Source organism: Mytilus galloprovincialis, chromosome 8 (assembly GCF_965363235.1).
Source record: "Mytilus galloprovincialis chromosome 8, xbMytGall1.hap1.1, whole genome shotgun sequence".
Classification (NCBI taxonomy): domain Eukaryota; kingdom Metazoa; phylum Mollusca; class Bivalvia; order Mytilida; family Mytilidae; genus Mytilus; species Mytilus galloprovincialis.
In genome coordinates this window covers 37,758,248-37,782,207 of record NC_134845.1, presented here as the reverse complement: position 1 = coordinate 37,782,207, position 23,960 = coordinate 37,758,248, and the positions used below count along the sequence as shown (strand labels likewise).

Below are 23,960 nucleotides of genomic sequence, written 5' to 3'. Positions count from 1 at the left end.
TCAAAATATTTTGCACAAATAGTTATTACATATAAGGTATCTAAAATACAAAATATCAGTCTGATTGGAATATTTTGGATTTGGACAATTTTGCATGGTTTTATCACAGACCGGCTCTTAAAATGTTCTATACCAAGTCAGGAAAATGGCCATTGTTATATTAAAGTTCGTTTCTGTGTGTGTTACATTTTAATGTTGTGTTTCTGTTGTGTCGTAGTTATGCTCTTATATTTGACGCGTCTCCCTCAGTTTTAGTTTGTAACCCGGATTTGTTTTTTTCTCAATCGACTTATGAATTTCGAACAGCGGTATACTACTGTTGCCTTTATTTATAAATATATTTTCATTGCTAATCTAAAACTAATCTTTCCTTGGTCGAAATGGTTTTTTTTTTCTAAAAATGTTAAACTTGCTAGTAATTTGGGTGGTAATGTACAGTACTTTTTAAATGAAAGAATGGATTTTTTTAAAGGAAAATATGAAGTCAATGCTCGGTTGATATTTAAGATCTGTCAAAAAGATATGAACAAAGGCAGTTGTGAGGAGAAAAAGAAAATGAAAAATGACGAAAAGAAAAACAGCATGTTTTCCTGTTTGAATGGTTTTACACTAGTAATTTTTGGGTCCCTTTTTATTTTGCTGTTCAATGTGAAAAGTAAAATCCTAAAAATACTAAACTCCGAGGAAAATTCAAAACGGAAAGTCTCTAATCAAATGAGAAAATCAAAAGCTCAAATACACCAAATGAATGGATAACAACTGTCATATTCCTCTCACTTGTATGACAGTTTCATTAACTTCCATTTTTTTTTCACAACAATGCATGAACAAACCATACATACATAATAGGGGAAAAAATGTCAAAACTACAGCAGTCAACATTGTGGTTTAATCTTAACCAAGGCTCCATGTTGAGACCATACTTTGACCTATAATGGTTTACTTTGACAAATTGTGATTTGGATGAAGAGTAAAAAATACAGTACCCAAAGCAAAATTTTAAAATATTTATTTTCATTTGTCCATATTTTACTAATATATGATCAGCTCAGTTCCTTTCACACTTTATATCCAGATTCAGTCTGAGATTAAAGTGTTTACAGACATCAAGAAGTTAATCAAACCTTCACGGAATTTCATGAAATTTGTAAGGAGGCTTGTCATATGAAACTTCGAATTAACAAAAACGTTCAACATGTTTCATATATTTGGATGGATTGAGTTTTGCTGCAAAAGAGGTGAACGAATACCTTTTATAAAATAAAATTCTGTATATTACCAAAATAAATGTACTGATATTGAATTAGTGACTTCCTAGACACAAATTCGTTGAGAGGTTTAGCGCTATAAAACCAGGTTCAATCCACCATTTTCTACATTTGAAAGACCTGCACCAAGACAGGAATATGACAGTTGTTCATTCTTTTGATGTGTTTTATTATTTGATTTTGTCATTTACTTTTTTCTCCTTAACGAGCAACATGAAAGTACTCGGATTAACTAAAAGCAAATGCTAAGCCAATAACAACTAAAAAAATCATATATCGAAGACTAAAATATCAATCAGTACTTGTCTAACTTCAAATGGATCATTCTCAAGACTTCATTAATAATCAGAGAAACATATGACCTTGTGTTATATTAAATATATGTATCGACAGATATAAGGACCATGCATGTCCATGTGTGTACAACACTAATGCTTTTATTGGTAATGAATTATAAATAACAAAATCAATAAATATGTCAATAAAACAATATTTTTAGATTTAACAATAATGTCGCTTTTGTTTCTGTAAAAGGTATAAAAGTTATGGATGAATTGATAACATATTTAAAGGTTCGATAAAATTCTCATATTCGTTCGATATTATTATATGTTATCATAATTCAAAAAGGATAACGACCGAGGATATCGCAGTAAAATAATTTTTTCAACTTTAATCATTTCCTCACTGGAAATACCAGTTTCGTTTTAACTGTAAGAAGCTGTACATGAAGGAAGATAACCGGTTATAAATTTGGTATGTCAAATGATATATATGTTATTTGCACAAACAATGGTTTAAAACAATGAATAATCTATGATGTTATTTGGCAAAATTTTGAAGTTATCAATTAGGCATTTGGGCAAGAGCTACCAGATGGAATCCTTCGAATTTACTCATATTCTAAAATTTGATATTTAAAACTGAAGCGTAACAAAATTACAAAAGAAATGTTCCTTGTAAAACAATTAAGAATGGCTTTTTTGTCTGAATGGTTAGAACTTTTTACCAATGACATGACGTCTAAATATTGACAATGGGTATGTAACCAGAAATAAATAATGACAGATACATTTAACCATGAGTTGCATGTGCAATAATATAATGACGTTTGTATCAATTCTTTTTGATTTAATATCATTGATGAATATCGAATAATCAATAGATATAAAAAGACGCAGTATGAGTGCCAATGAGGCAATTCTCCATCCAAGTCATAATTTGTAAAAAAGTAAATCATTACGAATCCTTTAAAATACTGTCTTTTTGCTCACACTGAACAGCAAGCTATAACAAGTAAAATCACAAAAGTACTGAGCTTAGAGGAAAATCAATTCGGAAAGTCCATAATCACATGGCAAAATTAAAAAAAAAAAAAAAAAAAAAAAAAACGCATCAAAAAGAACTGTAATATTCCTGACTTGGTATAGACATTTTTAAATGTAGAAAATGGTGGGTTAAACCTGGTTTTATAGCGCTAACCCTCTCACTTTGATGACAGTCTATAAAAGGCCCCCAAAATGACAACTGTAAAACCACCCAAACGGGAAAACCAACGGTATTATATATGAGAAACGAGAAACAGTAATGTACCCCATCAACAAACGACAACCACAATCAGGTTCTTGACTTAAGAGTTTATTTTATTTTACAGGCTTATCTGTATTCATAAAAAAAGATGAATTTTAACCTAAAGATCAAGTCAGTCATCGACATTGTTTTTTTAGTTTTGATGTTTCAGCATACCTTCTTCTAAAAAAGATTAACTATTTGATTATGACGCAAGCAATATATAAAGGCAAAAGTTTTATGTATACAGCTGAAATTGTTGTTTTGAGTGTGAATTTGCATTGCTATAAGACATGTCACGGTACTTTTCTATCCCAAATTCATGCATTTAATTTTGATTTTAATATTTGCTATTTTCATCGGATTTTATCTAATGCTTAGTTCGTTTCTGCGTGTGTTACCTTTTAAAGGAGTAGGTCTGGTAAGGGCCGATTTTAGCCTCAAATTTCAAGTTCATCTGACGAAAGACTTTTTAAACACTTAAGTGTATATTTTAGTTGATTCAATAAGTATATGTAAAAGATTTTTACTGATTTACTCATTAAAAATGCCCCGATTCTAGCTTAAATATGAAAATCTATCAAATATGCCAAAAATTGTCACTTTTTAGATGGTTTTTGTCAAAAATGAAAGTATGTCATCCTCAATAAAATTGAGAATGGAAATGGGAATGTGTCAAAGAGACAACAACCCGCCCAAATAAAAAACAACATCCTCAATCTTTATATATGTTATGTATTATCATCAAATACAACTTACATTTCAATATTAAGAATGAACACGAAAGCGGCCACTTTCATTTAAGACGGAAACCGCCTAAAATATAACTAAAATGTTAAAATTGTGAAGAATTCAGTAATTAAGGATGACTTAATTAATTATGCTAGTACCCGATATATGTGCATTGTATTGTCAAACACAGCCCATATTTATTTAGCAGAAGCATTCTACTGTCCAATAAATAACTAAAAGTATACATTTTAACAATTTTGTAAAACTGCTATAATTTGGGTCCAAAAAGGGGTCTTACTGAACCTACACCTTTGTGTTTCTGTCGTGTCGTTGTTCTCTTATATTTGATGCGTTTCCCTCAGTTTTAGTTTGTAATCCGGATTTGTTTTTTTCTATCGATTTATGAGTTTCGAACAGCGGTATACTACTGTTGCCTTTATTTTTGGACTTCAAAATGTATCACTGTTTTGTTTTATAAAAAGGAATGAATAACGTTGAAACAATATATTGTTTTAGGTAGTGATAAACATCTTTACTTTTTATGTCAAACAATTTCACAAAATGTTCTGGGAAAGTGACATTATAAATGCTTGATGTCTTGATTGACAACATAATTATTACGTTTGTAGCACAGGTTTTCAACAAACTATTGACCTTCCTTTGGGAAACAACTCTGTTACTCATCTTAGTAACAAAGTTGTACCTCTATTTATATTATATTTATTAGTACTTAATACGGGACCTTCTTATGAAAATGACGAAAAGCTAACATATCCTTATACTTCACGTTCCGTTATATAGATGGTGTCTACCAACTGACAATATTAAAGTTTGAGGACTGTATTGAAGTAACTATCTTTTTACACAGTCTTTAGGTGGTGACCATTTGACGTGGCTCATTTTGTTATTCTTTTATGATAATTTTTTGTATTCTTGTCTATCGTTTTTGCTACTGTCCTTTGTCTGTGTGTATTTTTGTGTTTCTTTCTTGCATGAGGTGTGGTTCTGTACTTCAACATTCCGTTATAGTGTCATGGTAATTTTTTGTTTATATATCTTTTTTTTTTGTTTGTGTAGTGATTGAGTAATAACACAACGATGACTGATGTACCCCAAATTTTTTTCCTATTATGTCTGTTTGTTTAGTTCACACATCTTTGTCAATAAAAAGGAAATTTTACACGACTGTCATATAAGTGAGAGATTTAGTTAGCTATGAAACCAGGTTTAATCAATCATTTTCTACATACGAAAATATCTATACCAAGTCAGCAATATGAGAGTTGTTGTCCATTCGTTTGATGTAACGTGTTTCATATCAGCTTTTAATTTTGCCATTTGATTAGGGACTTTCCGTTTTGAATTTTCCTCGGAGTTCAGTAATATTGTGACTTTACATTTTACCATCATATCTTGACATTCACCCAAAATTTGACAAAGAGGTTCAGGTAAAGTTTTGCTTTTTGTAATTACAGACCTTCATAATAATGCTTTACTGTTTATGAAAAGCATTGTGTTTTGCGCGTGTTTATTGTACAAAATTATAAAGCATTGTATATTTGATGAGTTTATTTTTGACTAGCTGTTATGATTGACATGTGTGGTCAAGAACAAATAAAATAAATGAAATAATGATAATAATAATAATAATAATAATAATAATAATAATAATAATAATAATAATAATAATAATAATGATAATAATAATAATAATAATAATAATAATAATAATAATAATAATAATAATAATAATAATAATAATAATAATAATAATTATTATTATTATAATGATAATATAAATTATAATAATGATAATATTGATAATAATAGTAATAATATATTTACAGTAATGGTAATGATAATATTTACAATAATAGTAATGATAATGTTGATAATAATAGAAATGATGAAAGTAATAATAATAAAAGAAATACAATTTCTATTCACTGATCATATTAATAGTATCGTTTTATAATAGGAGAATTAAATTTCACGTTCAATTGATATTTTTAGAAGCTGTTTTTTTTTGGTGATTTAACTTTTTGTTAATCGTAATTTTCTGCAAATAATATGCACTAAAACATGACCATTTATCTTTTCAGATTATCAATTTGACACTTGTGAAATGAATATGACAGGAAAGCGTCCAGCAATTGGAATTGATTTAGGAACAACGTACTCTTGTGTTGGTGTATTCCAGCATGGAAAAGTAGACATTATTGCCAACGACCAGGGGAACAGAATAACTCCAAGTTGTGTGGCGTTCACAGATACTGAAAGACTTGTTGGTGATGCAGCTAAAGATAAAATTGCTATGAATGCTGAAAATACAATTTTCGATGTCAAAAGACTTATAGGCAGAAACATTAGTGATTCAATAGTACAGAATGATATAAAACATTGGCCATTCAAAGTAATCAACAAAGGATGCAAGCCAAATGTACAAGCTGAATTCAAAGGTAAAACAAAGACGTTTTGCCCAGAGGAAATAAGTTCAATGGTATTGGTTAAAATGAAAGAAACTGCCGAAGCTTATCTCGAACAGAAGGTTACAGATGCCGTCATCACAGTACCTGCACACTATAATCATTCTCAAAGACAAGCTACTAAAGATGCAGGTTTAATTGCAGGACTTAATGTCCTGCGAATAATGAACGCGACAACAGCCGCTGCTGTAGCCTACGGTCTTGACAAGAACTTATTAGGGGAGAAAAACGTGTTAATATTTGATTTAGGAGGTGGGGCAATCGACGTGTCAATTGTTACGATTGATGTAGGTTCATTATTCGAGGTTCGCTCAACAGCCGGGAATAGTCACCTTGGGGGCGAAGATTTTGACAACAGAATGGTCAATCACTTTGTAAACGAATTCAAGAGAAAGTATAAAAAGGATATATCTGGCAATATTCGTGCAATCAGAAAACTGAGAACAGCTTGTGAGAAAGCCAAGAGAGCATTATCCAGCAGTAGAGAGGTAATTGTAGAGTGCGATTCTTTGTTTGAGGATATAAATTTTCACACAAAAATAACTAGAGCACGATTTGAAGAACTGTGTGCACAATTGTTCAGGAACACACTTGACCCTGTTGAAATGGCGTTGAGAGACGCAAAACTTGATAAGCGTAGTATTCAAGAGATTGTGCTTGTGGGAGGTTCCACAAGGATACCAAAAATACAGAACATGCTGTCAAAATTGATGAATAGAAAAGAACTTAACAAATCGGTCAATCCAGATGAAGCTATTGCTTACGGTGCAGCCGTCCAAGCTGCTATCCTGTCAGGCGATCGTAGCGACACTATCAAAGATGTACTTTTAGTTGATGTAATGTCTTTTACTCTTGGAATTGAAACTCCAGGTGGCGTTATGAATGAAGTGATAGGAAGGAATACTAGGATCCCTATAAAGATTTCAAAGATATTTTCAACGTTTTCAGACAATCAACCTACATTCAGTATTAGTGTTTTTGAAGGTGAAAGGGCAATGACAAAAGACAATAATTTTCTTGGAAAAGTCGATCTTACTGGTATACCTCCAGCTCCTCGCGGTGAACCAAAGATTGAAATCGAGTTTGATGTTGATGTAAATGGACTTTTAAATGTTTCGGCTAAAGACCAAAACACTGGAAATTCAACGAATAGTAACATAACAAATGATAGAGGAAGGCTCAGTAAAGAGGAAATTGATCGAATGGTTTCCGATGGAGCGAAATATAAAGAAGAAGATGAAAAACAAAAGCTGTGTCTCACAGCAAGAAACCAACTTGAACACTATATATTTCGTGTGAAACAGGCTTGTGAAGAGTCACTCGATTGGCTTGATAATACTTATCTGGCAGAGAAGGAAGAATATGAGAATAAAATGAAAGAATTACAAAAAGCGTGTAACTTTTAATGCCAAAACATCTCAGTGGTGTTACAAATAGATCGTCAAATAGATAATGTCGACTGATGACAAAATGGCAGTAAATGCTCTTCACAAGAACTTATGTGAAAACATATGACTAAATTTTTATTTGTAAAGTTACGATTAGCCAGTTTGTTATATATCGATATCCCTACTCATAAAGGAAGGGGTCTTCTGGTTGACACCTTTCCATTCTATAGAAAATGTTTCGTTCGTCCGTCTATCGGTCCCATGAAAGGTGACCCTTTACTCTGCAGATAATCAGAGTTTTCCGATATTTTATTGTTTGATTTAATTTAGCATGTTTTAAGCTAGCTGTAAAACCAGGTTCAATCCACCATTTTCTACATTTGAAAATGCCTGTACCAAGTCAGGAATATGACAGTTCTTGTCCATTCGTTTTTGATGCGTTTTGTTGTTTGATTTTGTCATGTGATTATGAACTTTCCGAATTGATTTTCCTCTGAGTTCAGTATTTTTGTGATTTTACTTTTTATCGTGCGAAACGTTTTCACAATCTTCTCGTATCAGTCTGGTTACCGAATACTGATACGAACTATTAAGTGAATATTTGAAGAAAAAAAATAATCAAATATGGTGGGATTGCATGACATTTTAATGTCTTATGTCTATTCCGTGGAAAGACGTTTTGATTTTGTTTTGTTTTGTTTTGTTTTCTTCATTCGACTTTTTTGATTTTTTTTGCGCTGTATATGTGTTTTCAAAAGATGATAAGATTTTGGTACATGATTTCGAATAGTTAATACGCTTTCCAAACCGACCATGGCTAACCGGAACTTTCTTTGTAAGAGTTATCCTCAATGAACAGTGTTTTTCTTGTGCGGACTACTTCTTCGCAACCGCAAAAGATAACGAAAAAAATATTTTACCAAATGAATCGTTATATTCTCAGGTTGTAAATAATAATGTGATCGAAGAGTTCTGAAGAATACATATTAGAGTTATTTTCTTTGATGTATTTGACACATTTCTTTAATGTATTTGACACATGAGAAATGTAATAGTAACTCTTGAACCATTAGTGATAAAGACCTAAGGTCTCTTGTTTTTTATTTTCTTGGTCCACAAAAAAATGAGTTCAAGGTCAAAGGTCAAGGTCATTTTATATTTTTTGTTTTTGGTTGTTTAAACTACGCTAAGAAACTGTTATAAATTTTTACTAAATTATTAGTTGCGATCAGTCCTAATAAATTTATTGGAAGCGTTGCGGTGAAAAATTAAGAGTTTTCTTCCTTGGAATGTTAAATAAAGATGTATTGTAATATAAAATGTTAACAATTCACAGTGGAGACATATAAGGATGCAAGTCATATGCCATTGCACAAGCTTACCAGAAGTGACCTTCTGTAAACCAGTAATTGCTATTGTTACTATTCATTTGATGTAAAAGTTTATTAAATAATATTTTTTTAATCAGTGTCCGGTAAACTGTAATATGATAATAGAAATGACAATTTCAAAACATGAAGTACCAAATTATCTACCTAATTAAAAAAAAAGTGTATAGAAATCATATATTTTTTTTAATCAGCATACTGTACCTTTCAATTGACACGGGAAAGGACAGATTTTATAAATTAATTTTTCATATATTTTGTTTCGGTTGAAAAAGAATGTCAATTGTTCTCTTAACAATTTGTTTTTAATTTTCTCTAGAACGTCAATTGAAAAGAGGGCTTTCTAAAATATAGTTTCAACCTTTGTGTATGCATGCATGCTAAACCGTGAAATGTGTTTTCACATTCGATTCCCGTAAACTTCCAAGTTGCCGAATATTAATGCGGGGTTATTATTTGTTAGTTATAGCTCACACTTAAAAACTGTAGTCTGTTACTGTTGCTTTGATTTATTGTGATTTATAATCATTACTTATTGTTATCTTTAATCATTGTTTTTTGTTATTTTTATATTTTTTATAGATTTGAACACTATAGAAATGTTAGGAACTATTCCACACCCCACGATTTGCAGAATATCAAACATAAATATGCATCTTTAGAACTTGACTTAAAAAAAAACTGCTGAATAGTTTGTGAACTCTGCAGAAAACAAAGACCTTCTATTATCCCTTTTGTAATTTCGGAACTTACGCAATAACTCGCCACTTGTGCAATGTCAATTATAGATATGCACACATGAAACTTCACTGTAGAAGTGCTCAACGTTACAAAAGTATAATGCGCATTATAAATTCATGCAGTTTATAAAAACTATGCTTATCTACTTAAAACGCATGCAATGTTAATTTTGAAAGAGGGGCGAAAGACACCTGAGGGAATTCACACTCATTGATTGAAAATAAACTGACAACGCCATGGCCGAAAAAGAAAAAGATAAACGAAATTTCACAAGCCATAACATAGAAACTTAAGATTGATCTATCCAATTTAATTTCATGAACTACACTTTACACTGCAACTATGTGGTTGTGCATTCTAGATTCATGAACAAGTAAAATCACAAAAATACTGAACTTAGAGGAAAATCAATTCGGAAAGTCCATAATCACATGGCAAAATCAAATAACAAAACACATCATAAACGAATGGACAAGAACTGTCATATTCCTGACTTGGTACAGGCATTTTAAAATGTAGAAAATGGTGGATTTAACCATAAGAACTTATTACGTTTCACGAACTGTGCTTATAAACACCACGAGTTTGTGACATTGTCTTTATGAATGAATACATTTACGAAACTTGATAAACTTAATAAACTGTGCCTTAACACAATGACGTTGTACAATGTCTGTTTTAAAATCATGTATTTATAATTACATTAGATGTATGTTTCATTATAATATTTTATTCTGATTGGCTAACTGCACATCACGTGTTATTCCGTAAGCAGTTGCATTGCTCAATACAACTTTTCACTCATGATAACACGTGCTCCAACAATAAAGTGCACAAGTGAATTAAATAATAAAATATATAAAATTTGTGTTTTCATGATCATAGCTAAAAAATGTAATTATAAGTATTGAATGCTTCTTTTTGTAACTTTATAGGGTTGTAAAAGCGTTGACCGTGCGTACATTTTTAGAATGAAGCGCTTCCGCGCCGCGCTTCATACAAAATGTACGTCGGTCAACGCTTTTACACCCCAATAAATTTACAAAAAGAAGCATTCAATTCTTAAATGAATCTTCATGATTCGTGACAAGCAAAATGAATAAATCATATATATCCTTAATATATTTGTACATTTAAAAATTTTTGGAGCTGTACATGTGCAACACTTTACAATTTGTCTTCAAAGCTCTCTCTCTCTCTCTCTCTCTCTCTCTCTCTCTCTCTCTCTCTCTCTCTCTCTCTCTCTCTCTCTCTCAAATGAGACAAATCTCTACAAGATACCAAAATGACACAGAAATTAACAACAAAAAGTCTTTTTTCAAAGAACTTGGTCTTTATCATACTTTCACTTTCTACACACATACATTTCGATAAGTATATGGTAACTTTCCTATTAAAATACCCAATATTCTTTCCATATTATTGTATCTTATCATACTTCAGAAAGATTTATGACACAGACTATCGCTCTAAAATCAATGTTCTAATTTTAAACATGTTATCACCGGAAACAACGCGAACTTTCGTTTTGGCTTCAAAAAGTTGTAAAGGAAAGAATTGAGACGGTTATATAATAATATTTCAGTATTTGGTATTTCAAATTTCATTTGCATGTTTATATGCTTTAAAACAATCAATTGTTGTGTGATGTTTAGTCACACTATGTGTAAGTTATTAGAACTATTTTTCGAATGCTTGTAATTTAAAGGTTTTGTTGGCTTATTTGCTTTGTTTGTATAAATATTTTCTTGATGAGACTGTCATACAAAGTGAGAGGTTTAGCGCTATAAAACCAGGTTTAAGTTACCATTTTCTACATTTGAAAATTCATGTACCTAGTCAGGAATATGACAGTTATTGTCCAATCGTTTTTGATGTGTTTTGTCATTTGAATTTTGCCATGATTAGAGACTTTCCGATTTGATTTTCCTCTGAGTTCAGTATTTTTGAATTTTTACATTTTTTTCTTAAGCGTTGTTATTAGGATTGTTAGCTGCAATCAATAGATAGATGGGGTTTCAGCGTGTATACATTATACTCTGAATTATGCATGAACTTAAAATTCAATAACATTTATAAATATGATATATACAAACTAAAGCTCCGGCTTTCTATTAATGGCGGATGTCATAATAACAATACTAGAGCAAACATTTATACGGATAACGTAAGTAGTTTTATTCTGCCATATTCGACAATATTAACACTTTCTAAACTTAGCACTTTTTATAATAATTTTAAAGCCTGGACAAAACTGTTATGTGTGGTGTTAGTACTTTAATGTTCTGTTTTAGAAATTGAAGTCAAATAGTGGCATGACCAACTTCCATAATAATCGTTTATTTTGTCCATGCCCACCATCATTTTACACTTTTGTGAAATTTTGGAAGCCTTTTCGAACTATTCTCTAGAAAATATTTTAACGGGTTTCAAAATTTATATTGTAAATATACACACTGCAGCTATTCATAGATAAATAATAAAAAAAACTTACAAAAACAATATTGTCTAAAATCAATCAAAGGTCACAGGTATACATGTAAATGAGCTGGAATTTTTGTCTTGCAAATCAATTATTTAACACCGTATTGTTTACTATATTAAGACACAATCCACTGACTGTAGATAGCAAATAGTAAAAGGTTGAACTTGAAGCTAATATGCAATAAAGTAATGTAGTATGATTACCAATAAGATTATTCTCCACAAGGGACAAAATGAAATAAAAAAAAAACATATGTCACCGAACGGCCTTCGGTAAGGATAAAAAACGATACCGCAAAGGGAGTTATAAAAGTATCCGAAATAGAAAATATAGAACACTTCAAACGAGAAATCTAACAGCATGATTGATAATTACTATGATATACAGCAAATAACGACAACATTGAATTACTTGCTCCAGACCTTTAAAATAAGATATAAATAGTTTTTTTAAGACTTTGGAATATTCTTCATTTAAGTATACAAAAATCTGCAAGTTTATATATATTTAGAGGTTGACTTGACAAATTCTAAAATACTGTTGAAATATTTAAGCCTTTTAATTATGGGATTAGGAAACATAGTACTGGTCATTGTCAACTAAACAAAATTGCTAGCAACATAAAATCTAATTTATTTAACCAGGTCTTATTAGTGTACATTATTTGTGATAACCACCATGATAACTGTTATCAAATTTTGAGGATAAAAAACATTTCTTTTTTATTTGCACTTATTACAATGATGTAAGACAGAACTTTCTTTATTCCATTTCATCAACTGTTGATAATAAATTAATGTTTTCCTAATTTTTGGCCTATCTCTATTTCGAAACATATTATTTTGATGATACGACTATTGCTATGTGTATTAGAAATATATTAGTGGCACTGATCGTTTTATTTAAAATTTTCTTATTTTTTTTTCGCTTCATCAGGTTAAAGTGTTGTACGTACGATAGAGATTTCATTAAAACATTCAACTTATATGCACACTTGTAATCAATAGATAAATAGCATCAAGTCATATAAAACGAGTTTCTTGTAAATTTAATGCTATAAAGGAAATCATTGAACCTATGCATGCATATATACTAAACTAGTCCTCTATGCACGTCTTTTTATATTGATTAAGAATCCATTGCAAATAATCGCCATTCATTGATTGTTTTTGAAAACGTTAGCTGTTTATCAACTTGTTTTTTGTCAAATAAAGGCAAAAGACTATACCGCTGTTCGAAAGTCATTAATCGATTGAGAGAAAACAAACCCGGGGTATAATAGGAAAACAACGATACAATAGAAACACTAAAGTGCAATAAAAACAAATGACAATGCAACACCCAGAGAAACGGACTTTAAGATAACAACTGCAATATTCCTGACTTGGTACTTGGCACAGCACATTTTAAGAGTTTACCACAACACAAAATCATGGAGCACTTGATAAATAATCGAGTTGAAAGATAGATGTAAATTTGTTTTATCATTTTGTTATAATTTGTTTTTCATTTTTAATAATTGAACTTAATCAAAACAATCATTAAATTATTCGGTGTTTCTTCCTTTCAGTGCACGTCTGTTAACCTTTTCATTTATCATGGCTTTTTCTCGTTCTAGCTTTGTTATTGCTGAAGTCATAACAAGAGGCTAAGGTCGAATACGCACAGGCCATAGAGAGATTAATGTACGTAAGAAAATTTTCCATATCAGTACATTTCTTCAGATTTTGATAAGATTGAATATTTCATTTACAGACCAATAGTGGACAAATATGGCAGGAAAAGGTCCAGCTATCGGGATTGATCTAGGAACAACGTACTCTTGTGTTGGGGTTTTCCAGCATGGAAAAGTAGACATCATTGCCAACGACCAGGGGAACAGAACAACTCCAAGTTATGTGGCTTTCACGGATACTGAAAGACTGGTTGGTGATGCAGCTAAAAACAAAATTGCAGTGAATGCCTCAAATACAATTTTTGATGTCAAAAGACTGATCGGCAGAAAATTTAGTAATTTTGAAGTACAGTCAAATATGAAATTTTGGCCATTCAAAGTCATCGCATGTGAAGGCAAGCCAAAACTACAAGCTGAACACATAGGCAAAACAAAAACATTTACCTCGGAGGAAATAAGTTCGATGGTATTGGTAAAGATGAAAGAAACAGCTGAAGATTATCTCGGAATGAAAGTTACAAATGCCGTCATCGCAGTACCAGCTTACTTTAGTTTTTCTCAAAGACTAGCCACAAAAGATGCTGCTTTTATTGCAGGACTTAATGTCCTGCGAATAACAAATGAACCAATTGCTGCTGCTTTAGGTTACGGTGTTGACAAAACATTATCTGGCGAAAAACTCGTCCTTATATTTGATTTGGGAGGAGGAGGATTTGACGTTTCAATTATTACGATACATGAGAGTTCATTGTTCGAGGTTCGCTCTTCAGTCGGTGATAGTCGACTTGGAGGCAGAGACTTTGACAACAGATTGATCAATCATTTTTTAAATGAATTTAAAAGAAAATATAAAAAGGACATTTCGCGCGATGATCGTGCAAAACGAAAACTGAGAACAGCTTGTGAAAAAGCCAAGAGAACATTATCAAGCAGTACAGAGGCAAACGTGGAGTGTGATTCTTTGTTTGGAGATATTAACTTTCACACAAAGATAACTAGAGCACAATTTGAAGAACTGTGTGCAGATTTGTTCAGGGGTACACTTATACCTGTAGAAAAGGCGCTAAGAGACGCCAAACTTGATAAAAGTAGTATTGACGAAATTGTACTTGTAGGAGGTTCTACAAGGATACCAAAAATACAGAACTTGCTGTCAGAATTTATGAATGGAAAAGAACTTAACAAATCTGTCAATCCAGATGAAGCTGTTGCATACGGTGCAGCCGTCCAAGCAGCTATCCTGTCTGGCGATCGGAGTGACACTATAAAAGATGTTCTTTTAATCGACGTAGCTCCTTTCTCTCTGGGAATTGAAACTGCAGGTGGCGTAATGACCAAAATGATTGAAAAGAATGCAAAGATCCCTATAAGTGTAACACAGACATTTACGACGTATTCAGACAATCAACCCGCAATGATGATTCAGGTTTTTGAAGGTGACAGAGCCATGACCAAAGACAATAAATGTCTTGGGAAATTTGATCTGGATGGTATACCTCTGGCTCCCCGAGGTGTGACTCAGATTGATGTAGAATTTGATTTTGATGCAAATGGACTTTTAACTGTTTTAGCTATAGACAAACGCAATAGAAATTCGAAGAAAATTACAATCACAAATGACACAGAAAGACTCAGTAAAGAGGAAATTGAACGAATGGTTTCCGATGCTGAGAAATATAAAAAAGAAGATGAAAAACAAAAGCAGTCTCTTGCAGCAAGAAATAAAATGGAAGACTACATATTTAATGTAAAACAGGCTTGTGAAGAGTCCCTAAATTGGCTTGATAATAATCTTTTTGCAGAGAAAGAGGAATATGAGGACAAAATGGAAGAATTGCAAAAAGTGTGTATCCCCTTCGAAACTAAGGATCACAGTGGTGCCCAAAACAATTAGAAAATGAGATGTGTATGACAGTGAAAGCATGTCTCGTGAATCAACTGGGGAAAAACTGGGTTATTAACTTTGTGAATTAAATGCTCATTGTAAGTTTATAATAAGTCAGTTGGAGATATATCTAGACCATAGCTTCCAAAGGAAGGGTATACTGATCAATGTCAAACCGTTCTTCGATTTATGTTTTCGTCGATATTTCCGTCTGTTCCATGAAAAGTCTGATCACTTTTTTCTCTGAATTAATAGGAAATCAGAGCATTAAGAAATCTGGTAGCAAACTTCAACTAAGCATACTTAACCTGAATCAATTTACATTATTCTCTAAAAATGTCCACGCTACTGAATGCTTTGAATTCTTATGTATTCTTACACATAATGGCCATGTATGATATCTTGTCACATGTTCCCCAGGAATAACTTACAAAAGCTACCTTTTTTGAATCAATTTTATGTGTGCATGCATGCTATATACGACATACTTCGTTTTCACATTTATTACCCATAATACTGTTTACCGAATGCTTATAGCTTGGTTATCATTTTTTAGCTTAAGCCTGTTTTTGTTACTTTTGTTTATCATATTTTTTAATAATTATTTATTGTTCCACTGATATTTTAAATTTTTACTTTGTTTTTAAAAAAAATGTAAAATGTGGGTAATACATATCACAGTCCTTGTTGTGGTCATATCAGTCGAATATGCTGATTAAGATGTCGGAATGAAGGGTCTATCCAGTTTAAGGGTGTTTTAAAAAAGAACGGTAGTCGCGTATTATATCTAGTAAATAATAAAGCAATTGAGTGGGAATAGGCTGAAAAGAAGGGACAAACATTTGAAAGTGCCAAGCAAAGAAAACTCCTAATTGTCTAATAGTAAGTCAGTGCTCATCATTCATCTTCATCTTTTATTTAGTTTTTTTGTCAAAAGGTGGGTGAAATGCAAACATATTCAACTATAAAGGGGGCACACGAATTGTATTGACTAAAGCAATGGGGACCTAAATATCATATTAACTTTGCTGCTAATATTAAGTTGGGTCATTTAAAACAAACTACAAATCATTGGTCCAAGGACACAGTTATCGTCCTTTGGTTTTCGTAGGCCCTAGCTATAAGGGTGAACAGTGCATAAGTTGCAATTTTTTGTAATATACTTTCCCAATGTATTTCTTGATATTTCATGGATGAAATATAAAGTAAGGGGTGAAATTAATATTTAAAAAAATTGGGTGCTGTATCTTTATGTTAAGTAGTGATTTGGTCTAGTTCAAACGATGTAAAAACTCAGTATGTCTGAAACTGTCAAGTGAATTTTAGATCCCCTTAACATAGAATTGTTCATATTTTGAGTTAGAGATGGTAGTTTTGTATAATTTTGATATTATTTGTCCCAATAGTAGTACACTAGACTGTTAAAATATTTTTGAGATAGAGTAGGTGCGATTTTTTATATCTGAATTAATTTTCTTAAATTACTACACTACGAAATAACTGTGTTCTCGGAACAATTGCACTCTGTAAGAATCCAGGCTGTTGAACTTAATTTCAACTGGCAAAATAAGGACAAATTGTAGAGATGTATTGGAATCAATCCCATAGACAATTAGCATATTTCTGAATGGATATGCACAATGCTGAAAATAATTTGTCATTCTCATTTTTTATTGACCCATAAGTTTTTTATGCGATTAAATAATGAAATTGTAGCAACAAGTACTAGTATTATAATTTTCAATGTATCGTTGCATTGGTGTTTGAAATATCACTATTTGAATGAAAATGTGTTTTTTTTTTCATCTTTGACATACCAAATTGTGTCGATGAATGGATGTTCGTCTTTCATATTTTATGATTGTATGATTCTAAACCCCAAATGGAGGGGAATGTGCTTCATTTTCAAATGATGAATATAAATAAACTCATCATAGATACCAGGACTAAATTAAGTATATACGCTAGACGCGCGTTTCGTCTACAAAGACATATCTTACAATCAGTTTTAAGGGCATACGATACAGTTACAGGGGAGGTAATTACGTTGCTAACGTAAATTGTTATTTTCGCGACGTCAAACGGTGACTTATCGGGAAAAGATGCAGTTTTCGGCTAATTTTTAGCATTCAAACTGATTTAACTTGAAAACGAGTTCATGGACCCCCCTTTTTTAAAATGGGATTTGGTTTGATGGCGTAAGAAGATTATGTGTACCAATTTTCATGAAAACGTAAATAGTGCAATTTTTTTAAATTTGATAAATATACAGCCAAAAATTACGGTTTTTTCCTACAATCATGATCATTTGATAAATTTGAGTTATTTGTAAAGATAAAATGTACAAATTTATGCAATATTTATATAATACACAAATTACAAATAATTTAATAAAAAACAGATCGTGTTTATCTTTTAAAACAAAAAAGTTATGTATTTCTATCGAAAGGAAAATATGTCCACAAATCCGTATTTTGAGGAAATATCTGAAATTTGAACCTCAATTTACTCAAAAAGTAGCACATGAAGGTATATTTTTTATAACATATTTGATTTGATCAGATTTAAAATAGCCTATATTCAAATTTTCATCAACTTGTAAATACAGGATCAAAACTGTATCCTATGCCCTTAATGAGGTCTGGATCTGACATGTCAGAAACTGCTTGTAGTCCTTTGTTAATTTAAACGCCTCCATGTGTGGGATTTGTCTGCTATGTTGAAGACCCGTTGGTGGCCTTCGATGTTTTCTTCTCTTTGCCCGGTTTTTTGTCTCTTTCACAAATTTCTCGTTTTCGTTCTCAATTTCATATTAAATCTAACTTATATAAAGGCAATGTTAAATCGTATTAACTATTTCTCTCCTCGTCCATCTTTCCAACATTCTATGAGATAGCAGTTACTGCTATATCCTTTGTAAATGTATTCTATATATAATGTTCATGAAAAATATATAACACAATCACTGTAATTACCTAGTGATATGTTGATTATATTATGTGTATTTGTAAAACTTAATGTACTCCGAAAAACAATTTCCATGACAGTATGCATATCTTCTATATATACGTACGTTTTAAAAAACAAGGGCGATCTGTGGAAATTACCGAGACGTTTATAATGTTGATTATAAATTAGTGGTCTCAAAAATTCATATTATACTGTGGATTCATTTATTTTCATTGGTACCAATTTTGGTGGATTGCGGAAAACTTTCCATTTTTTGTCTGTTAGCAATCTGATTGAAATTATTATTTCGTTAAACATTTGAATTCGTTATTCACCTGTTCGAACGAAACCCACGAAAATTGGTATCCAACGAATAAAAAGGAATCCATAGTATTCAAAACACCGCGACCATAGTGCAAGTGTGAAAAGGTAGATGTTCTATGATAGTAAATGACAGAAAAACTGCGCCATAGACCAAATGACATAAAAATTAACAACTATATGTCATCGTACAGCCATCAACATTGATCAAAACCTAACCTCATATCAACGTTTTATAATATCAAAGCTATTCAAAAAAACTGATGGCTTGATTTAATACAAAACAGTAAACGAAGAACAAATATGATATACAGCAACAAACGACAACTACTGAACTAAAGGCTCCTGACATTGTACACACACATACAGAATATGGCAGGGTTGAACATTTTTACATTTTCGAAAACTTATGTACAGCGCAAAACAAATGTGACACTTCGTTAAAACTGCAATACACAATGAAATTATACCATCTCCTTAATAAATTTGTACATTATATAACTTCATGAACTTCACCCAAACCAACGATCTTGTGGTATCTTTGAAATAAATTAATACACGGATGAAACTTCATGTCAATTATAACTCAGTCTTTTTATGAAATTTTATAAACTTCTTGAACATGCAAAACGCAAGAATCTTATATTATGTCTGTTAATATATAATACCACTTGATACATTATATGAATTGTGAAATAGAACTACAAGGCCGGGTGTGTTGTTATGAATATTTTGTATGTACATATTCATGCTAATTATCATTTACGAAATTTAATCCTGGCATCTATTATGAGTCTATATACGCACACTTTGTATGTATAGAAGAAAAAATTCCTCGGAGTTCGGTATTTTTTGTTAAATTATTTTTTTCTTAACAATACAGTTAACTAGGAAAACTCTGTACATGCAGATTAACTATACATATTATAATATAAGAATGTTTTTTTTCAAATACTTTTGATCCAAGTGTCCGTTTGTATGAGATCAAACAATAAAGATCAATGAGATAGCATTTAAATAAACTCATCATGGCTACAAGACCTATAACTGTGAAATCCAGATGCGCCTTTTGTCTACAAAAGAAATTACCAGTGATACTGAATCAAAACACTTAAAAAGGCCAAATATAGTACGGCGGTGTTTAATATTGCTGACGAAAAGATGATTATTTCTTAAGATTCTATGTCTTTAATCCTAGTTGTTTTAATGAGAGAACAATTTTGCTGCTGGTTTTAAAAACTAAATTGACAAAAAATATGTATGTAGGTATTATCTACGTCATTTATTCTAAGTATATGCCAAGAAAGCCATTATAGTCTCTAAAGACTTTAAGTAGAGCATCTTTCAAATCAATTGCAAACAGAGAAGTGAGATGATTATGATTGCTTTAATAGTAAAACCTTAAAAATAATAATAATAATATGTGAAAAATACACATTTTTGTGAGAAACATCAATACTAATTTTGATTTATATTAAGTACTAACAATGTGAATGGTATGTAGTATAATTAACTATTGTACGTATTATAAGTATTCAAAGAGAACAAAACTAAACTTTTCATGTAATCCTTAACAATATTGAAGTTTCCTCATCTTCAGCAAACTACTTGGCAATTCTTTTGTCCATACGACATAATAAGTATACAATTTTAACATAGTATGATGATGAAAACCTTTCTACAGTATACATACCATACACTATTTCGACACTCATGGTATACTTATACACCATCAACTGTATGATAATCATTTTTCAGACAACTCATTGTTTGTCAATTTCTATATTATGTCAATAGTGTAAATGAATGGGTGTAAGCATGCTGTAAAATAACAGAAATATCGATCTTCTACGAAAATTCGCAACGGAAAGTCCGTAATCAAACTGCAAAATTAAAAGCTCAAACACATCAATCAAATAGATAACAACTGTCATATTTCTGACGTGGTACATGCATTTTCTTTCGTAGTAAATTGTGGATTAAACAACTCACGAAATATGCAAAAATGGTTACCTTTGTGTCAGTTTGTATGACATTCAATAATAAAGATTTCTCAGTGTGCATAGAAATAAACTCATAAATCATAGACACTAGATACAAATTTTGAGCACCACCCACATGTGTTGTCTACATAACACTCATCAGTGACCCTTGTATTTAAACAATTAAAAAAGCCAGATAAGCAGGACGATGAAGAGAATCGAGAAAAAAAGATTACTATTTCATAGGACACGATTACTTTTATCCTAGTGGATTGATGCTGGTTCAGAACACCAAATGTAATTACAAATTTAGAGTCTCCCTGTTCAAAATATGTTACAATCCCTTTTTCTTAATATTGTTCACAGTCAATGTTTAACTGAGAGTTCAGGTGCATTGAAAAATCAAAATGCTCAAAAACGCTGTAGGGTAAAGATTGCTTAAATTTGAAGTAGGGCCAATTTCCCCATATTTTTTTTCACAGAAGGGCCATTTTAAAAAAGTGCTGAAAGAATAAAATTTACTTTTAAAAAAAATTAAAATGCTTTTTGATCAATATCTCGATTTTTATATATCATGATATGTGTGAAAGATACTTATTTCAACCCTCAAAAAGGACAAAAGTCAAGTTTGCGGAATTTAGGGCGTTTTCAGGTTGGAAAAACAGGGAATCCTCCAAGAAGGACATTTCAAACCCCAAAAAGTTATGTTTTTTGTGATTGTTGTAATTTATACAACTTTCCCCCTCAAAAATGAAACTGGTTTAGTGTGTCCTTAATACCTAAAAAACAACTTTTAATGAAAAATTGGAACATCGCTAAATTGTACCTAAATAGTTGATTAATACCAGAAACAATTATATGTACTGATTTGGCTCAATCGGTAAAGCCTAGTACCTGGAAGGAAAGAATTTTATGAAGAATGAGTTCGAATCTCACATAGATACTTTGACTATATATCATTTTATTAAAGAAAAAAAATAATGTATCACTTATTGTGTGCATTCCTTTGACTGTACATACTCTTAACTTACTTTCTATGCATGTGTTCACATTTATTACATATTTGCAAGGAGCAACTGCCTTCAAACTGAAGTAGATGCCTGAACATAACCAATAAAACGAGAATGGATTATATAGCAATGAAGCTCAAATGTTGCATGTGTAATATACACATAACTTAAAATAAGGCCATTGTATACAAGTTTCAAAACAACACAAAACAATTTTTGAAACCTTTTTTGAACATGGTGTATGTAACAAATGCAGTCAACATGGTCAACAGCAATTTCGTTGCAAATTCATCAACTGTGTAGATACTAGTACTGAAATTTTACCACTGTCCCTGCACCAGAACATATAAGTCATCAGAAAATAAAACAACACCACAGAACAAATCAATTACACTACAAATCGTGATTGTATATAAAGCATCAAGAAGTTGTTGTATTTGTTAAAATGCCAGAAAAGGCCATATTACATGTGTTGTGTTGTTGTAACACAAGATGTTCTATGACCAACTGATATCAGATGTTGTCGTCCAGGTTAAGTATATATGATCTTATCTTATCTTATGTACGATAAAACCTTAAAGACCATGACTAATACAGATATACATAAATTACAAATGAGAACAAGAATGTGTCCATAGTACACGGATGCCCCACTCCCACTATCCTTTTCTATGTTCAGTGGACCGTGAAATTGGGGTCAAAACTTTAATTTGGAATTAAAATTAGAAAGATCATATCATATGGAACATGTGTATTAAGTTTTAAGTTGATGTAACTTTAACTTCATCAAAAACTACCTTGACCAAAAACTTTAACCTGAACTTTGCACTATCATTTTCTATGTTCAGTGGACCATGAAATTAGGGTCAAAACTATAATTTGGCATTAAAATTAGAAAGATCATATCATGGGGAACATGTGTATTAAGTTTCAAGTTGATTGGACTTCAGCTTCATCAAAAACTACCTCGACCAAAAACTTTAACCGGACGGACGAACAGAGGCACAGACCGACAGACGAAAGGAGGCCCAGACCAGAAAACATAATGCCCCTCTACAATCATAGGTGGGGCATAAAAACAGCATCTGATTTGAATTTGTTCGTTATTATTAGGCTTCTAAACAAGTAACGTGGTATGGTACCTTATGCGCATAAAGGGTGTTAACAATTAGATAACATCAATATAAGAAAATCAATAGTCTTAGCCTTGTCTTTTTTAGGAATACCTGTTCAAGGTATGAAAATAGATGATGTGACGTATTTTAATGTACTATAATTAGCATCTATCGGGCTATTTAAAACATGCTTTACCTATCTTATCTAATGAAAACAATTCACGTGAAATTGGCCGTACCTCTAATATCAGTTGAAGTAAAATCAAACATTGAATCAACTTCAGTTTTGAAAAAAGGAAGATAACTCCAATTTAAAAGATTACTTTGACAATGACATCATTGATATTTTAAGAAAATATATTAGATTCCTGCACCTTGCACAAGTTATGTAATTGTCTTGACTAATCATAATATCATTTTTTTTTGTAATATCTGAGCATATATTTTATTGATAAATTCTTGAAATGTTCACAGACAGAATGTAAAGAATGTTATGATCAATGCACTATATTTTGTGTATCTCAAAAATAGTGATACATATCTGCTACATAAGGGTTTTTGATTAGATGAATGCAATCTTTACCCCGACAAAAATGAAATTGACAGAAATAAGGTGTCACATAGTCAACCAGAAAGTAATGTGCAACAAATGAAATTGTCAAATAGACATATCCTCTAATAATTATGTGGAAATGATTGTAAAAAAGAACAGTTGTTAGATATGATTGCTTTATTAGTATAACTTTAAAACAAAAAATGAAACTTTTATAAAATAATATGTGAAACATACACATATTTGTGAGAAACATCAATACAAATTTTGTTTTAAATTAAGTACCAACAATGTTTTATAATATATGTATGTAGTTTACGAAAACAGTTGTAAATAGTATTACTAAGAGAGAGAAAAATACAGGTTATCATTTCATCATTGAAAAATTGAACCAACTTTTCTCATGTTTTTTT

At 31.3% G+C, this 23,960-nt stretch overlaps 2 protein-coding genes across 2 annotated transcripts; both read left to right on the top strand.

The window, feature by feature from the left end:
* Window positions 1–1,938: 1,938 nt before the first annotated feature.
* Window positions 1,939–9,379, top strand: LOC143041860 (heat shock protein 70 B2-like). Its single transcript, XM_076213976.1, has 2 exons — window positions 1,939–2,024; window positions 5,672–9,379. Exon 2 carries the CDS (start codon window positions 5,695–5,697, stop codon window positions 7,459–7,461), a length of 1,767 nt encoding a protein of 588 aa, XP_076070091.1. The 5' UTR covers window positions 1,939–2,024; window positions 5,672–5,694; the 3' UTR covers window positions 7,462–9,379.
* A 1,710-nt stretch (window positions 9,380–11,089) lies between these two features.
* Window positions 11,090–16,145, top strand: LOC143041859 (heat shock 70 kDa protein-like). The gene is made up of 2 exons (XM_076213975.1): window positions 11,090–11,163; window positions 13,676–16,145. Exon 2 carries the CDS (start codon window positions 13,830–13,832, stop codon window positions 15,624–15,626), a length of 1,797 nt encoding a protein of 598 aa, XP_076070090.1. The 5' UTR covers window positions 11,090–11,163; window positions 13,676–13,829; the 3' UTR covers window positions 15,627–16,145.
* Window positions 16,146–23,960: the final 7,815 nt, after the last annotated feature.